Here is an 18,567-nt window from a genome sequence, read left to right on the forward strand (position 1 = left end):
CTCTCAACGCTGAGTCCCACAGTGTGATTTGGTAATTAATATTTAATCAAACTGACGTTTATTCAAAGCAGCTAGCAGGAGATGCTTGTTTGTAGATTACAGTGAAGAGTGATCTGTTATCAGTGGTGATGGAGTCAAAGTAACTTCCAAAGGACTCTGTGTGTGTCTCAGGATTCAGGCCAAGGTTCCTGGAGCGAAGAAGAAGTCAGAGTGATTCTGGGGTGTCTCTGATCTCCACTCGTCATCTACAGCTCTATCTCTGTCTCTGTCTGTCTGTTTTCTTCATTCTTCGGTTCTTTCACATGACCGCATCTTCATAAAGTTGCTCTGATACTGATTGTGAAACACTGGTTGCTAAATAAATGAAATATCTTGTTTAATGTCTGAGAAACAAAGTTTTGATCCTTCAGAAAATGAAATGCACTTCAGGTCTGCTTTCTTTTTTAATGAGGGAAGTTGAAGAGTACCAGTATTGGCTTTTTGTGGTGTTTTAGTTCCTATGACTGTGATTTTACTTGATTGACTGGAGTTTCTCTGTCATACTCGGCTATCTTAGCAACTTTTCTAGATATCAAGACATTTGAGCTCCCCTGCAGGATCATCTCTGGATGAACACGTTTACATGAAGCTTCCTCAACAGAAGTTATTGTATTTAAATCTATCTATCTCTGGACCGATTGCTAAAGCGAGCAGCCTTTGCCATGCCAATAACTGTGAATGAAACGCGTCCTGTTGTCTGAACTCTGAATGCATTTTGAGATGTTAATGAGAACGAATAAAGCTTCTAGATCAATCTGAACTGTGTGAGATTATTGAGCTCTTCTGGCTGGAGGAAGTTCAACCAAATGAGGATTTCTGCAGTCCTACATTTCATCAGTGTTATCATACTCCCTCATATTCTGTTACAGTTCTAGTAGTTGTGTTGTATGCTTTTTTTATAATTTTTTTAAAAAGACTATATAGTTTTTATTTTATTTTAGTACTTAAATGAAAATGAGAAGTTGCTTTGACAACTATGAAATATTCAAATATTTAAAAATCGTAAAAAACTAATTTTATTTGAGGTAAAGTTTATGTATTTATTTGAGTTAATGTATTATATGTTTTAATGCTAAGTCATACCTCCACTTGAACCTCCTCAGACTGAAGTTCCTTGTGGGGGAAGATGCTCATTTGTGCTCCTGTTTGTTACTTTAGTTATGCATTAGTTTCCTTCATCTGATCGCTATCATCTCTGGGTCTATAACACTAGCATTTTGACTACAACCGTTGTGCAGTATCATTAAACTATGGAGCGAATTTTGTGACCAAATTATACAAACAAATCCAGTTTTGCAAATAAACACAATCTGCTTTGCAAAGAAAAACGAGACTTTCAAACAAACTCAAAGTGATTTGCAAATACAAAACTCTATTTGAGAGAAAATGCAGAGGTATGGACAAATGTATGTATTGTGTGTTACAACTAATTTGACTCATTTGCCTTTTTATGACGAAACTTGGCTTGATTTTCTCATGTGTGCACTGTAAAAACAATTCCGTAAAATTTGTAAAAAACTGGCAGCTGTGGAATTCTACCGTAAAAAATACGGTAACAACATTTTAGGTTTTACAGTTTTAACTTAAATTTACAGTTAAATACCGTAATTTCATCAACTGATATAATGTTAATATACCAACCTATTGAAGTACTGAAATCTGTTTTGTACCTTTGAAATACACTGATAACCACCAAATGCACATGGTGATGAGAAAGTCACATGATGAACCAAAGCCTATCACAAGCAGCTTTTAAATAATAACATATATAGAAGGTGCTCAGTGTCATTGTGCAGTATCATTAAACTCTGTTAATTGTCCACACTTACATATTTCTTTATGTAAAGTACTCCGGATTTCCTATTTTCCTTCCCTTTATCTGCTTCGTTCACATTTTAAACAGCAGTTGGGGGTTCGGTGCCTTGCTCAAGGGTCTCACCTCAGTCGTGGTATTGAGGGTGGAGAGAGTGTTGGTTATTCACTCCCCCACCTACAATCCCTGCTGGACCTGAGACTCGAACCCACGACCTTCAGGTTACAAGTCCAACTCTCTATCCATTAGGCCACGACTGCCCCTAAACATATTGACTGAATGACATTAAAGCAAAGACAGTTGGCATTTACACTGAAAAATAGCAAAAACAATAATGTAGAAAATGCTGAAAAATAATTAATTTCAACCAAAGCACCACTGCATCCAAAGAGTCCTTTGCAAGAGTTCAGAGTCAGATAAATATAGCACAGGCAGAGGGTTTTTTCTCTGGTAAATGGGGACAAACTGTGATGTTTGATTCATTACCTGGGCATAGAAAAGCCAAAATATTTATTCCCTTCAAATCCCTTCAAATGTCTGTCCTGGCGAAACATGATCATGCTCAGTTTCCAGAAAACTCCCATGTTTCCTGAGTGAAGAGCATTGCACACGCAAGCAGTGCAAACACAGACTGATTTCACAGCACTAGACTAATTAGTGTCATTAGAATCATTAGTCTGGATTGCAGTCGTGCTCGGTACAGTCTGCTCCAATCTCAGTTTACTCATCTGGTGAAAGCTTGCACTGATGGACACTTCTGTGCACAGGGATAATTGCAGGACGACAGCACCTCTTTAATAGAGGAGATGAAGCAGAAGTGAACAGTTTTTGGTCGTGTACAGGTACATCTCAAAAAATTTGAATATCGTGAAAAAGTTCATTTTTTCTTGTAATTTATTTCAAAAAGTGAAACTTTCGTATATTTTAGATTCATTACATGTAAAGTAAAACATTTCAAAAAAAATTTTGTTTTAATTTTGATGATTGGAGCTTACAGCTCATGAAAGTCAAAAATCAGTATCTCAAAATATTAGAATATTTACATTTGAGTTTCAATTAATGACCATCCCTACAGTATAAATTCCGGGTATCTCTTGTTCCTTGAAACCACAATAATGGAGAAGATTGCTGACTTGGCAATGATCCAGAAGATGAACATTGGCGCCCTCCACAAAGAGAGTAAGTCACAGAGGGTCATTACTGAAAGGTGTGGCTGTTCACAGAGTGCTGTATCAAAGCATATTAAATGCAAAGTTGACTGGAAGGAAGAATTTGGGTAGGAGAAGGTGCACAAGCAACAGGGATGACCACAAGCTTGAGAATACTGTCAAGCAAAGCTGATTCAAACACTTGTGAGAGCTTCACAAGGAGTGGACTGAAGCTGGAGTCAGTGCATCAAGAGTCTCCACGCTCAGACGTCTTCAGGAAAAGAGCTACCAAGCCACTTCTGAACCAGAGACAACGTCAGAAGCGTCTTACCTGGGCTGTGGAGAAAAAGAGCTGGACTGTTGCTCAGTGGTCCAAAGTCCTCTTTTCAGATGAAAGTAAATTTTGCATTTAATTTGGAAATCAAGGTCCCAGAGTCTGGAGGAAGAGTGGAGAGGCACAGAATCCATGTTTCTTGAAGTCCAGTGTGAAGTTTCCACAGTCAGTGATGATTTGTGCTGCCATGTCATCTGCTGGTGTTGGTCCACTGTGTTTTATCAAGTCCACAGTCAACGCAGCCATCTACCAGGAAATTTTAGAGCACTTCATGCTTCCTTCTGCTGACAAGCTTTATGGAGATGCTGATTTCATTTTCCAGCAGGACTTGGCACCTGCCCACACTGCCAAAGGTACCAAAAGCTGGTTCAGTGACCATGGTGTGACTGTGCTTGATTGGCCAGCAAACTCTCCTGACCTGAACCCCATAGAGAATCCATGGGGTATTGTCATGAGGAAGATGAGAGACACCAGACCCAACAATGCAGATGACCTGAAGGGTTGACAAGCCCACCTGTCTTGGCACACTTCAGCCTTGACTGCCCCACACTGGTCACTTGTGATGCTTCAGCAACTGCTGCTGGCGCTTTCTTTCACAACTCCAGAATGGCATTGAACGGCCTGTGGCTTTTGCTTCTCATGCATTCAGCCTGACTGAGCAAAAGTACTCAACTGGAGAAAGGGAGGCTCTGGCTTGTGTATGGGCCTGTGAGCGCTGGCATGCCTACCTTTATGGCCGAAAATTCACCCTTCGAACCGACCACCAAGCCCTGAGTGCACTTATGTCTCCTTCTGGGTCTGGTCACAAACCACTGCGAATGTACCGTTGGACTGACCGTCTCCAGCAGTATGACTTTACAATACAATACACCTCAGGCAGAGATAATGTGGTGGCTGATTTGCTTTCCCATTCTGTGTCATCTCCCATTGCCTCCTGTCAGGTGGCTGAGGACAGGGACCTTGTTCAACTAGTGCATGCACCCCTGACAGCTTTTGTGTCCTTGGAGGAACTCACAGAGGAGTCTGCTGCTGATTCCACACTATCTGCTGTCAGTTAGTATATCCTGAATGGCTGGCCAGCTCAAGTTGCGACAGATATCCAGCCGTATGCCCGAGTGAAACACGAATTGTCGTGCTGGAATGACACATGCTTGGCCCGTGGACACTGCGCCATTATCCCTGCTAAACTCAGAGGACGAGTGCTGACCATGGCGCATGAGGGCCATCTCAGCATAGTCAAATTAAAACAGCGCTGTAGGGATCTTGTATGGTGGCCAGGGTTGGACAAAGATATCGAACAGCTTATTCGGGACCGTGCTCCATGTCTTGTAAGCGGGAAAACAGGCCCACCAATTCCGCCGCCACTAGGCTCTTTGCCTTGGCCAACTCGACCCTGGGACCACATTTAGCTGGACATCTGCGGTGAACTCCATGACGTGCCCCATCATCTGCGTTTCCTTGTAGTAGTTTATGATCTACGTTCAAAGTGGCTGCAGGTTACTTCAGTGGGCTCTGACACGTCCATTTCCATCATTGACTTCCTGGAGTTGCTCTTTGCCCGTTGGGGCCTGCCTAGGACCTTGACGACAGATAATGGCCCTCAACTAGTGTCTGCTGAGTTTACCAGCTACATCCAAAGCAAAGGCATCAAACACATACGAACAGCTTACTATCACCTACAGTCAAATGGGGGCGTAGAGCGATTCAACCAGTCGCTTAAAAATGGTCTGAGAGCCCACTTGGCACAAGGCTGCTCTTTCAATGAGGCCTTGTCTCAGACTCTTCTACATTACAGAGCAGCTCAGCATGCCACCACTGGGGTGTCACCAGCCAAACTGATGCTGGGGCGAGAGCTGGAGTGCATAGACTTTGCCCTCCTACTTCTTATGATGGAAACACTGTGGTGGAAGCCAGGGTACGTGAACAACAGCTCAAAGCACGGTACAGATTCGATGCAAAGAAAAAGGCACGGATTCCCAGAATATCCCCACTGGACTGTATGCGGTCCCACCGGAAAAACAAGCTCCACACTTTCTGGTCGCAGCCCCAGCAGGTACAAAAGCAGTTAGGTCCGGTTACATTCCAGCTATCAGATGGTTCCCGTTGGCATGCCAGTCGACTTAGGAAAGTACAGTGCCCTTCTGATGCAGATCATGCACGAGACACTGTGCTCCCTTGCTTCCTGCTTAGTTCTTCATGTCCTCTGTTCCGCAAGCAACATCCCTACTACCATCTGGAGCATCGCAAGGCAGGCCTGCCAGATCGCACTCTCAGCCTGCTCGCTTTCAGGACTACTTAACGTCCTTTCACACTTAGTTCCCTGGGAGGGGAGGGGAAATGTTGCATGTTTAGTTTGATTTATAATCTGGTGTTTAATTAGTCATGTGTTTGTTACATCAGTAAGAGATAAAGAGCGCTGTCACTTTAAGAGTTGGGAACGAACAATGACGTTGACGCTAGAATGTTTTCACGCAGTTCAGTGATGTGAATGTTCAGTGATGCAGTTCAGTGAAGTTGAGGAGAACAATAAAAAGTCAAATAAGTTCCAGTACGAGTCCTCTTTACAGACGTAACAGACACACTCTGTCAGATTAAATCTAGATTAAAGACCCATCTCTTTAACCTGGCTTACACATAATACACTATCGCATTTCTATAATTCAAATCCATTAAAGGATTGTTAGGCTGCATTAATTAGGTCAACCGGAACCGGGAACACTTCCCAAAACACCTGATGTACTTGTTACATTATTAGAAGAATGACATCTACACTAATATTAGTCTGTTTCTTTCTTATTCTGAGGTCACCGTAGCCACCCAGATCCAGACTGTATCCAGATCAGATGGTGGATCAGCACCTAGAGATGACCTCTACAGCCAGGACACCTATGAGCCCCAGAGACTGATCCCCAGTGAAGACCCTGTCTCCAAGACGGCCATCGGGACAAGACCACAGGAACCAGATGAGTCCTTTGCACGATCTGATTCTGCTTTAATCTAGATTTAAACTGCTGATTTTGTCTGGCCAGAGGAGAATGACACTATTTCGACAAACTATTTCCCCGTCTAAATACTGTAAAGCTGATATAAAGCCCAGCTCTATATCAAGCCGATGTAAAGCTGCTTTGACACAATTTGCATTGTTAAAAGCGCTATACAAATAATATTGACTTGACTTGACCAATTAACATTAGAAAGTGTCCTACCTTAGAACAGTTTAAGCTACATTTGAAAATATGTGACCCTGGACCACAAAACCAGTTTTAAGTGTCAGTTTTTCATTTAGCCATCACCACCTGAAAGCTGAATAAATAATCTTTCCATTGATGTATGGTTTGTTATGATAGGACAATATTTGTCTGAGATACAACTATTTGAAAATCTGGAATCTGAGGGAGCAAAAAAATCTAAATATTGAGAAAATCACCTTTAAAGTTGTTCAAATGAAGTTCTTAGCAATGCATATTACTAATCAATAATTAAGTTTTGATATATTTACAGTAGAAAATTTACTAAATATCTTCATGGAACATGATTTTTGGCAGTCTGTTGTCCCTGTCAAATAAAAAATTGATAGATAAATGTGTGTTTCTGACCAACATTTGATGTAATTTCTGGTGAGAAATGAAGTAGTTATGACCAAACCTCTCTGTTGTTGTTGTAGTAGTAATTAAACCGCTCCGCTGCCTCAGAAGTCAGTTTCGTGAGGAACCGTCGAGAGCAGAGTCACCGCCTGAGCTTTTGGACGGAGCCGAAATGTGTAGAAATGTCAATGGTGATCTCCATGAACCCAACCAGTGTCCTTGTCCATGTCACATCAACTCAGATCAGTTTTATAAATTTGTAGGCATTTTTAATGATGCATTTGTAACCCTAAAACCCTAAGAGTCTCTTATTGGCCTGATAAAACAAACAAAACAAGCCCTTCACATGAATAACATGCACATACTGACACATTTAATAGATTACACTTTCAATAAAACATTTGGTTAGGATAGGAAGGTTAGGATAATTCCAAGGGCCCTAGGAGGGACAGGGGGCCCCTGCAATATGTAAAAGCTGTTTTTTTGCTGCATTTACACGAATCTGACCAGCAGGCGGCAGCAGCGAGCGGCTCAGAACACTGAATCATTCTGCTAAGCTATTGGTTTAATTGATTCAAATTTTGAAAGGTTTATTTTCTCCCATTATAGTCTTAAGACGAGCGCAATAAATGTCACATTATTATTATTATTATTGTTGAGGATGATGTTCATGTGATATTTTATGATGGGGCTTTTATTTTGAAGGGTGTGCGCTCGTTGCCGTGATCACGTGATCGGTCGGTCCGGTGATAGAGTCGCTGATGTCCACAGAGCCGCTCAAAAGCGATATTAAATAAGAGATCCGTGAATGTGAATGTCATTTCATTTGTTTAGCTGTCGGAAGTGTTTCACAGCGGAAGTGTGATTTACAGCGCGTTATTTCGATGTGTCTGGTGTCATTCTGCCTGATAATGGCTAGAGACGATACAAGGATCAAAACAAATGAACGATTTTAACAGGTTTGACTTGTTAAAACAATCAAATGTCTCATAGACTGAAATATGATACACATTACGCTATTTTGATCAAGTCTGTGTAAAATATCCGCTGTGCTTGATGCAGATATCTGCTTAGCATTAGCTTTAGCCGCAGATGTAACGTTAGTCAGTCACTGCTCACGTGACTCTTTCTTCATAAACAGACAGATGATCTAACACTCATAGATCCACGAGATATACTCAAACACACATCTGACAGCCGATATCATGGCGAATGTGACGGATCTGCAGAGTAAGTACAGTAAACTGGCTCAGGAGTACTCAAAGGTGAGCTCTTCATCATCATCATCAGACATTAGTGATTTCTGTCGGTTCTTAAACACTATCATTTGTCATTTCATCTTCAAATGTTGAAGTTATCAAATGTGTGTTAATGATTAAATGTGTTCTGGTGAACTGCAGTGGTGTGATTGACCGCTGTGTGTGTGTGTGTCAGCTCAGAGCTCAGAATCAGGTGCTGAAGAAGGCTGTGGTGGACGAGCAGACCGCATCCTGCTCCCTGAAGGTGTGTGTGACATCTGGCCCGCTCCTGCGCTGAAGGTCTGGGGCTGTGTTCACATGTGTGTGTGTGTGTGCGTGCAGGATGAGCTGAAGCAGAAGGAGCAGAGCTTGAGGAAGGTGGAGCAGGAAATGGACAGCTTGAGCTTCAGGAACCAGCAGCTGACCAAACGAGTGGAGCTACTGCAGGAGGAGCTGCTGCTGTCTGAGAGCAAGAGCAAGAAGAGCAAAGTACACACTTACTCACTCTCATTCACTCACACTCGCTCGCTCACCTCTCTCACTCACGCTCACTCACCTCATGCTCACTCATGCTCACCCGCTCACTCACACACTCTCACTCACTTGCTCGCTCACACTCACCTCACTCACTCACTCTCACTCACTCGCTCGCTCACACTCACCTCACTCACGCTCACTCACCTCATGCTCACTCATGCTCACCCGCTCACTCACACACTCTCACTCACTTGCTCGCTCACACTCACCTCACTCACTCTCACTCACTCGCTCGCTCACACTCACCTCACTCACGCTCACTCACCTCATGCTCACTCATGCTCACCCGCTCACTCACACACTCACTTGCTCGCTCACACTCACCTCACTCACTCACTCACTCTCACTCACTCGCTTGCTCACACTCACCTCACTCACGCTCACTCACCTCATGCTCACTCATGCTCACCCGCTCACTCACACACTCTCACTCACTTGCTCGCTCACACTCACCTCACTCACTCACTCTCACTCACTCGCTTGCTCACACTCACCTCACTCACGCTCACTCACCTCATGCTCACTCATGCTCACCCGCTCACTCACACACTCTCACTCACTTGCTCGCTCACACTCACCTCACTCACTCTCACTCACTCGCTCGCTCACCTCTCTCACTCACGCTCACTCACCTCATGCTCACTCATGCTCACCCGCTCACTCACACACTCTCACTCACTTGCTCGCTCACACTCACCTCACTCACTCTCACTCACTCGCTCGCTCACCTCTCTCACTCACGCTCACTCACCTCATGCTCACTCATGCTCACCCGCTCACTCACACACTCTCACTCACTCGCTCGCTCACACTCACCTCACTCACTCTCACTCACTCGCTCACACTCACCTCACTCACACACTCACTCACTCACTCGCTCGCTCGCTCACACTCACCTCACTCACTCACTCTCACTCACTCGCTCGCTCACACTCACCTCACTCATACACTCACTCACTCACTCGCTCGCTCACACTCACCTCACTCACTCACTCTCACTCACTCGCTCACACTCACCTCACTCACACACTCACTCACTCACTCGCTCGCTCGCTCACACTCACCTCACTCACTCACTCTCACTCACTCGCTCGCTCACACTCACCTCACTCACACACTCACTCGCTCGCTCACACTCACCTCACTCACTCACTCTCACTCATTCACTCACTCTCACACACACACACACTCGCTCGCTCACACACACACACACACACACTCGCTCGCTCACTCACACACACACTCACTCACCTCACTCACACACTCTCACTCACTCGCTCGCTCACTCTCACTCATTCACTCACTCTCACACACTCACACACACACACACACACTCGCTCGCTCACTCACACACACACACACACACTCTCACTCGCTCGCTCGCTCGCTCACACTCACCTCACTCACACACACACACACACACCTCACTCACTTGCTCACACTCACCTCACTCACTCACTCACTCACTCACTCACTCACTCACTCACTCACACTCACTCACTCACACACACTCATTCTCTCACACTCGCTCACTCACACACTCACCTCACTCTCACACTCACACTCACTCACTCACCTCACTCTCACACTCACACACACACACACACACACACACACACTCACTGACTTCATCAACTTCTGTTCCATCTCCTAAACCTCACAGAAACTCTTCTGCACTTATTGAAGCATGGTTTAGCATGTTATTAGTCTGTTTTCTGTGCAGTGCCTATTGGGAAGTCCTCACTGATGTTTCTTAGTCTGCTGTACACAAACACACACACACATACATACGCAGAGCTGATGAGGCATAAATGAGCCGATCAAGAGCTCTTTCTCCATCATTCACTGTCCAGCCACAGGATTAGGATTAGTTTTAGAAATCACAGGGAGCAAATGAGATGATCTCTCAGTCTCGTGAGACACGCGAGACCGTTTAACATGCATCATCGGTCATTATTGTTGGTTTTTGTGTGTTTGCACAGAATAAAGGTGACTCTCCATCTCAGGTCAGCCTGGAGACACAGAGCGTCTTTGATGAAGACCTGCAGAAGAAGATCCAGGAGAACGAGCGGCTTCACATCCAGGTGTGTGTGTGTGTGTGTGATGCAGATTGATTCTGTACATCCGGCTGTGTTTGAACTGTTTTTGGAATTCTGATGAGCTTCATCACACAGTGAATGCATGGACTCTCATGGCATGTTATGACTTACTAATGTCATCTCAAACAACATTAAAACAACAGTTCCGATATCATTGTACAAAATACAGTGGGGCAATAAGTATTTGATACACTGCCGATTTTTCAAGTTTAACCACTTGCAAAGAATGGAGAGATCTGTAATTTTCATTGTAGGTACACCTCAACTGTGAGAGACAGAATATAAAAAAAATCCAGAAAATCACATTGTATGATTTTTAAATAATTAACTGAAATTTTATTGCATGAAATAAGTATTTGATCACCTACCAACCAGCAAGAATTCTGGCTCTCACAGACCTGTTAGTTTGTCTTTAAGAAGCCCTCCTATCCTCCACTCATTACCTGTATTAATTACACCTGTTTGAACTCTTTACGTGTATAAAAGACACCTGTTCACACACACACTCAATTAATCAGACTCCAACCTCTCCACTATGGGCAAGACCAAAGAGCTGTCTAAGGACACTAGCGACAAAATTGTAGACCTGCACAAGGCTGGGATGGGCTACAGGACAATAGGCAAACAGCTTGGTGAGAAGACAACAACCATTTTCAATTATTAGAAAATGGAAGAAATTGACTGTCAATCTTCCTCGGACTGGGGCTCCATGCAAGATCTGGCCTCGTGGAGCATCAATGATCCTGAGAAAGGTGAGGGATCAGCCTAGAACTACACGGGAGGACCTGGTCAATGACCTGAAGAGAGCTGGGACCACAGTCTCAACGGTTACCATTAGTAACACACTACACCGTCATGGATTACAATCCTGCAGCGCGCGCAAGGTCCCCCTGCTCAAGCCAGCACATGTCCAGGCCCATCTGAAGTTTGCCAAAGACCATCTGGATGATCCAGAGGAGGCATGGGAGAAGGTCATGTGGTCAGATGAGACCAAAATAGAACTTTTTGGTATAAACTCCACTCGCCGTGTTTGGAGGAAGAAGGATGAGTACAATCCCAAGAACACCATCCCAACCGTGAAGCATGGGGGTGGAAACATCATGCTTTGGGGGTGCTTTTCTGCAAAGGGGACAGGACGACTGCACCGTATTGAGGGGAGGATGGATGGGGGCATGTATCGCAAGATTTTGGGCAACAACCCCCACAAAAGACCTACCATATTTCACCGAACACCAAGGTGCTGTGATAATATTAGTCCCGGTTGAATCGGCATCTCTGTGATTTGGCCAGCATTTGGCGGGTCGTATATCATTTTTCAAGGTTTTTGTTTCTTGTGCGCCTTTTTATCCATCTGGACCATAGAACGGGACTCTCAAAGTCTTGACATCCGGGTATCCGGAGATAAGTCAGTAATTTTGAGTAAAATCACAGGCCTCGCTTATCCCGTGCGAATGCACCACACGAAATTCAGATGTGGGGGGGTAATTTCAAAATCACACATGGTCCCCAGATAATACTAATCCCGTGCAAATAGGGCTTAAGGAGTGGCTCCGTAAGAAGCATTTCAAGGTCCTGGAGTGGCCTAGCCAGTCTCCAGACCGGAACCCAATAGAAAATCTATGGAGGGAGCTGAAACTCCATGTTGCCCAGCGACAGCCCCAAAACCTGAAACATCTGGAGAAGACCTGTATGGAGGAGTGGGCCAGAATCCCTGCTGCAGTGTGTGCAAACCTGCTCAAGAACTACAGGAAACGTCTGACCTCTGTAATTGTAAACAAAGATTTCTGTACCAAATATTACGTTCTATTTTTCTATTGTATCAAATACTTATTTCATGCAATAAAATGGAAATTAATTATTCAAAAATCATACAATGTGATTTTCTGGATTTTGTTTTTAATATTCTGTCTCTCACAGTTGAGGTGTACCTACGATGAAAATGACAGATCTCTCCATTCTTTGTAAGTGGGGGAAACTTGAAAAATCAGCAGTGTATCAAATACTTATTTGCCCCACTGTACATATCACACAGACAGTCACATGCACACACAGAAACATTCTTAAACAGAGAAACTCATTGTCAACACTGTCCCTCTTTTATCAAAAAACTGCTTTGTTACAGAAAAACTACATGATGTTTCTTAGCAGTGAAGTGGGAGTGTCACTGTTTTTAAAGTAATTAGCTTCACACACACAAGCTCTCGTCTGATTTAGAATGGGTGGAATTGTGCATCTGTTCTGACCCCTATACAAACTAACTATTAAAATTAAAAAAATTATGCTTCATGTCAAATTACATTTGATTCATTTAATTTTAGATCAGCAAGGTTGATGGGTCAATTTTATTGCCTTTTCTTAGGTCAGAATGTGCAGAATAGCTTCAGATTACAGTGTCCTAATTACACACAACACACGATAGAAATCTTTTCCATGTTAATCGGAGGTTTTGTACTAACTAGCCGTGACGGCAACACATTAAATTTCTATTTTAGAAACGGTTTCTATTTCCATGACGTTGCGGCTGGAACAGCAACATACAAACTATATGACAGTAGATAATCTCCGGTTCCGATTATGCACTTTATTCAAAGTTAAACGCGTCTAATGTGAGTTTGCGTGACCTTATAGCCATACTGAAAGCAACAACAGATCTTGAAAATAAATTAAAGCAAAGATGTACATTAAACTGTGAACTCAGTGCGACCCAAGGAGTGTATTCCATGACAAAGATGCTATCAGTCACTCAGTATGTACATTTAATAATGTAAACATTTTTTGATATTTATGAATTAGATCATAAACCCATCCATTTCGTAGTGCAGTGTGCTTCCAGAGAGGCTCTGCCCACACACGCTTCTGATTGGCTGTGATATTTGATTGATTCTGTCGCGTCTGGTGTGGACACACAAAGAGTTTGTCGCTGGAATCTTGTCGCGTCGCGTGTAGTTAGGACACGGTGTAAAGCACCTGCACCCTGCTGGACAAAAGGGAGATAAATCACATACGTTAAGCAGCAGGGAACCTCAGGGTTCAGTGCTTGGTCCTCTCTTTTTCTCCATATACACAATATTACTAAGAACAATCATGCAGATAGTCATGTAGTGTTAGCACGTGTAAAAACACAAAATCAGAATGAGGAGCTTCAGAGCTCACCGGTGTGAGTTCAGCTGTTGATAGTGTTTTGTTCTTCTGTCTGTAGTTTTATGAAGCGGATGAGCAGTACCGTCGACAGGAGGCTCAGCTGAGAGCACGGCTGGATCAGCTGGAGAAGGAGTCTGAGCAGCATCAGGCCGTCGTCGACGCTCTCAACCGCAAATACACAGACGCCATCGAGAAACTGCAGAACGACAAAGCCCATCTGGAGGTCAGGGACACATTCACATGCTGCAAACCCATTGTGTTCATTAGGAATGGGCCTCGAGATGCTCAAGATGACCGTCAAGACAACACTTAAATCACTTTTCACACAGATGGATTTTTAGCTCACTGTTCTGGAGACTTTCATTCTGATCTAGTGTGTTGATCTAGGCCTCATGACATGTTTTCAAGGCATGTTTTCTTGAACTTGACCGTTGTTTTAACCCAACGCTGGTGCTCCTGATATGTGATTGATGTGGATGTGTGTATGTTCATGAGAAGGTGTAAACGTGTCTTTTTAATGATCTCAGGTAAAGGCTCAGACGCTGGAAAGAGAAGCCAAGGACTGTCGAATCAGAACTGAAGAGTGGTGAGTATATCCATTCACTCATCACTACATTGTAAGGACTATCTCTGATCCTGTGATTCAGGACGCCTACTTCACACGCACAGTGTTTCTGTTGTGTAGTATGATCCATTTTATACACTGAGGTGCATCCCATATCCGGATTATAATTAAAGCACACTGAACCAATGCAGATCTAAGCACAGCTGTGCTGTAACCTGTTCATATGGGCGTAACCTGTTCATATGGGCGTCTAAATGAAGATCAGCAGTCACATCTTACTCTGATGTCTTTTAAAATATCTCCTCCATTACATATAGCTGTGACAGTGATGTTGAATAGCTGATGTGTGTGTGTGTGTGTGTGTGTGTGTCAGTCAGCAGCAGCTGAGGAAGTACCAGAGTGAAGTGAGCAGTCAGTTAAAGCACAGCAGCAGTGTGATCCAGGAGAAAGTGCCCTTCAACGACACCCGTGAGTATTTCTCTCTCTCTCACACACACACACACACACACACATGTGTCTGGTGTTTAGTCATGTGTGTCACTGAGTATTGTGTTTCCTGCAGAGCTGAGTGACTACAACAGTCTGAACGTTCCTCTGCACAACAGAAGGCATCAGGTGAGAGGGATCCTCCTGCTGTTTGATGTCAGTGTGATTGTTAGAGCAGCGTAACATTGTGTGTGTGTGTATGTGCGCATACAGCTGAAGGCTCGTGACATGGTGGCTCAGGCTCTAGGGTTTGTGCAGAATCTGGTCTCAGCTCTGCTGAACTTCCACTCGTACATGGAGCAGAGAGTCCACATCTACCCGCTGGACTCATCCATCGAGGCCATCTCGCCCGTCAACCTGAAGGTAGACACTGAATGCATCTGCTCACTTAATGATCAGCTAATGGAAAACGGAAAAAATAATGATGCACCCAAATTCATTTTTTACCAAAACACAGAAACCAAAATAAAGGTTTCAGTGAGCTGAAAACTGAAAATGACTTCACGTGCTGCTATAGTGATCTGCCACGCCACATTACAGAGCCACAAAACCAGATTTATTGATTGAATTTTGTGATAAAATTCACATAATTTGAGATTGAAGAAAATATTTTATATTAAAAGAATAATATCTGTCCCTGCAGCACAAAAGCAGTCATCAGTAGCACAGGTATATTCGTAGCAATAGCCAACAATACACTGTACGGGTCTAAATGATTGATTTTTCTTTTATGCCAAAAATCATTAGGATATTAAGTAAAGATCATGTTCCATGATGATATTTTGTAAATTTCCTACCATAAATATCAAAACTTAATTTCTGATTAGTAATATGCATTGCTAAGAACTTCATTTGAACAACTTTAAAGGAGATTTTCTCAATATTTAGATTTTTTTGCTCCCTCAGATTCCAGATTTTCAAATAGTTGTATCTCAGACAAATATTGTCCTATCATAACAAACCATACATCAATGGAAAGATTATTCATTCAGCTTTCAGGTGATGTATAAATCTCAGTTTCACGAAATTGACCCTTAAGACTGGTTTTGTGGTCCAGTGTCACATACTACATTGTGATTATTGGATGGCAACAGCTACAAATAATGTTAATGAAGTTCAGCTGACAAGTGTGACTGACGCGCTGCAATCAGAAAGCTGTATATCTCATTTCTGAATACCGTGCAGACTAAAATATCTCATTGCATCCTGCTGTAGTTCATCCACGCTGTGTGAAACAAACACTCGCACAGTCAATACACGCCAGCAGAGAAACGCTAATCAAGAGTCGCCGCTTCGTTTCAGCTTTTCAAAACTGTTTCAAACAGATTTCAGTTGCTGAAATATGGGTGCATTTCTGAAAGCGAGATGACGTGGCTCTTTCTGTCAGAAAACTATTTTGTTCAGTTTTCTCATTGAATGCTAATTATGGTGTTGATTGACTGAATTTAGCTCAAGCATTCAGCACCTTAAACGGGTATTGTACAGAAAATGATCTAATGATAAGTGTATTTGTGAGCAGATGAAGAGTTCCTCTCTGGACAGTGATGTCCATCACCACAACATGCTTTAATTATGCAGTAACGACTCTTCAATATCTTGCATATCGGACAGATTTTTTAGCTAATAGTATCTATGCCATTAAGTACTAGTGCTTTTTCTTTAGGCCAGGGGTGGTCAGCGTCAGTCCTACAGAGTTTTGCTCTGACCCTGATCAAACTCACCTGCCTCTAGCTCTCTAGTGAGCCTTAGACCTCGATGAGCTGCTTCAGGTGTGTGTTTGATAAGTGTTGGAGCTGAACTCTCCGCTGACCTAGATACTGCTGCTGTTCTTTAGCTGCTGGTAACATATTAAAGACAATAGTACTTATTCATTAGATACTAGTACTTACACTCACCAGCAACTTTATTAGGTACATCTGTTCAATTGCTTGGTAACATAAATTGCTAATCAGCCAATCACATGGCAGCAACTCAATGCATTTAGGCATCTAGATGTGGTGAAGACGACTTGCTGAAGTTCAATCCGAGCATCAGAATGGGAAAGAAAGGGGATTTAAGTGACTTTGAACGTGGAATGGTTGTTGGTGCCAGACGGGCTGGTCTGAGTATTTCAAAAACTGCTGATCTACTGGGATTTTCACACACAACAACCATCTCTAGGGTTTACAGAGAATGGTCCGAAAAAGAGAAAATATCCAGTGAGCCGCAGTTGTGTGACGAAAATGCCTTGTTGATGTCAGAGGAGAATGGGCAGACTGGTTAGAGATGATAGAGAGGCAACAGTAACTCAAATAACCACTCGATACAACCAAGGTATGCAGAATACCATCTCTGAACACACAACACGTCAAACCCTGAAGCAGATGGGCTACAGCAGCAGAAGACCACACCGGGTGCTACTCCTGTCAGCTAAGAACAGGAAACAGAGGCTACAATTCACACAGGATCACCAAAATTGGACAATAGAAAATTGGAAAAACGTTGCCTGTTCTGATGAGTCTCGATTTCTGCTGCGACATTCAGATGGTAGGGTCAGAATTTGGCGTAAAGAACATGAAAGCATGGATCCATCCTGCCTTGTCTCAACGGTTCAGGCTGGTGGTGGTGTAATGGTGTGGGGGATATCTTCTTGGAACACTTTGGGCCCCTTAGTACCAATTGAGCATTGTTTAAACGCCACAGCCTACCTGAGTATTGTTGCTGACCATGTCCATCCCTTTATGACTGCAGTGTACCCATCTTCTGATGCTACTTCCAGCAGGATAATGCACCATGTCACAAAGCTCAAATCATCTCAGACTGGTTTCTTGAACATGACAATGAGTTCACTTTCCTCAAATGGCCTCCACAGTCACCAGATCTCAATCCAATAGAGCACCTTTGGGATGTGGTGGAACGGGAGATTCACATCATGGATGTGCAGCCGACAAATCTGCAGCAACTGCGTGATGCTATCATGTCAATATGAACCAAAATCTCTGAGGAATGTTTCCAACACCTTGTTGAATCTATGCCGTGAAGAATTAAGGCAGTTCTGAAGGCAAAAGGGGGTCCAACCCGGTACTAGCAAGGTGTACCTAATAAAGTGGCCAGTGAGTGTATTTCAATAGTGACTAGTAATCTTTGCCATAGACTTCTATGGGGGTCTGTCATTCAGATATCAACTATTCAGTTCTGACTAGTATGTATTCCAACTCTGACTAGTATTTTTTAAATATTACTAGTATTGATTAGATACTAGTACTTATTTATTATACACTAGTATCTGTTGTAATTGTTACTAGTAACAAATCTTAATATAGTAGTCACCACTGCTCTTTTACTCTAAGGTCAAAAAAGGTTGTATGACTACTCAGAATGGCCACTGTGGAGTTCACTTTAAAAAATCTTACTAGTAAAATAAAAATGGACATTTAAAAAACTGTAACACATACACATAACTTAACTTAACACTAGTCAGAATAGTTGATATCTGAATGACCGATCCCCATTGAAGGGAATGGCAAAAATGTGAAATGTGTTACTAGCAGCAATAGAGTAAGTGCTAGTCACTGTTAGAAAAAGTGCTAGTGTAATGAATAAG

The 18,567-nt window shown here is 43.0% G+C and overlaps 2 protein-coding genes across 11 annotated transcripts in view; both read left to right on the top strand.

Annotated features, from left to right (window-relative positions):
* Nucleotides 1-799, top strand: part of LOC306882398 (uncharacterized protein) — a 40,242-nt gene extending 39,443 nt beyond the window's left edge. Inside the window, exon 9 of the mRNA XM_079436992.1 lies at nucleotides 172-799. Coding sequence (XP_079293118.1) covers nucleotides 172-214 — 43 coding nt within the window. The 3' untranslated portion in view covers nucleotides 215-799. The remainder of the gene's footprint in view (nucleotides 1-171) is intronic.
* Nucleotides 800-7,619: 6,820 nt separating this feature from the next.
* The window catches only part of LOC306882059 (protein phosphatase 1 regulatory subunit 21-like), a 54,600-nt gene continuing 43,652 nt past the window's right edge, over nucleotides 7,620-18,567 (top strand). For 2 of the 10 annotated variants that reach the window (XM_079436494.1, XM_079436502.1), the window contains exons 1-9: nucleotides 7,627-8,183; nucleotides 8,353-8,421; nucleotides 8,499-8,645; nucleotides 10,676-10,777; nucleotides 13,992-14,156; nucleotides 14,461-14,519; nucleotides 14,872-14,966; nucleotides 15,061-15,113; nucleotides 15,198-15,347. In XM_079436494.1, the coding sequence (XP_079292620.1) occupies nucleotides 8,124-8,183; nucleotides 8,353-8,421; nucleotides 8,499-8,645; nucleotides 10,676-10,777; nucleotides 13,992-14,156; nucleotides 14,461-14,519; nucleotides 14,872-14,966; nucleotides 15,061-15,113; nucleotides 15,198-15,347 (900 nt within the window). In that variant the 5' untranslated portion in view covers nucleotides 7,627-8,123. Of the gene's footprint in view, nucleotides 8,184-8,352; nucleotides 8,422-8,498; nucleotides 8,646-10,675; nucleotides 10,778-13,991; nucleotides 14,157-14,460; nucleotides 14,520-14,871; nucleotides 14,967-15,060; nucleotides 15,114-15,197; nucleotides 15,348-18,567 lie in introns of all 10 variants that reach the window. The other 8 variants (XM_079436496.1, XM_079436500.1, XM_079436498.1 and 5 more) reach the window with 8 other exon arrangements.

Source organism: Barbus barbus, assembly GCF_936440315.1.
Source record: "Barbus barbus genome assembly, chromosome: 16".
Classification (NCBI taxonomy): Eukaryota; Metazoa; Chordata; class Actinopteri; order Cypriniformes; family Cyprinidae; genus Barbus; species Barbus barbus.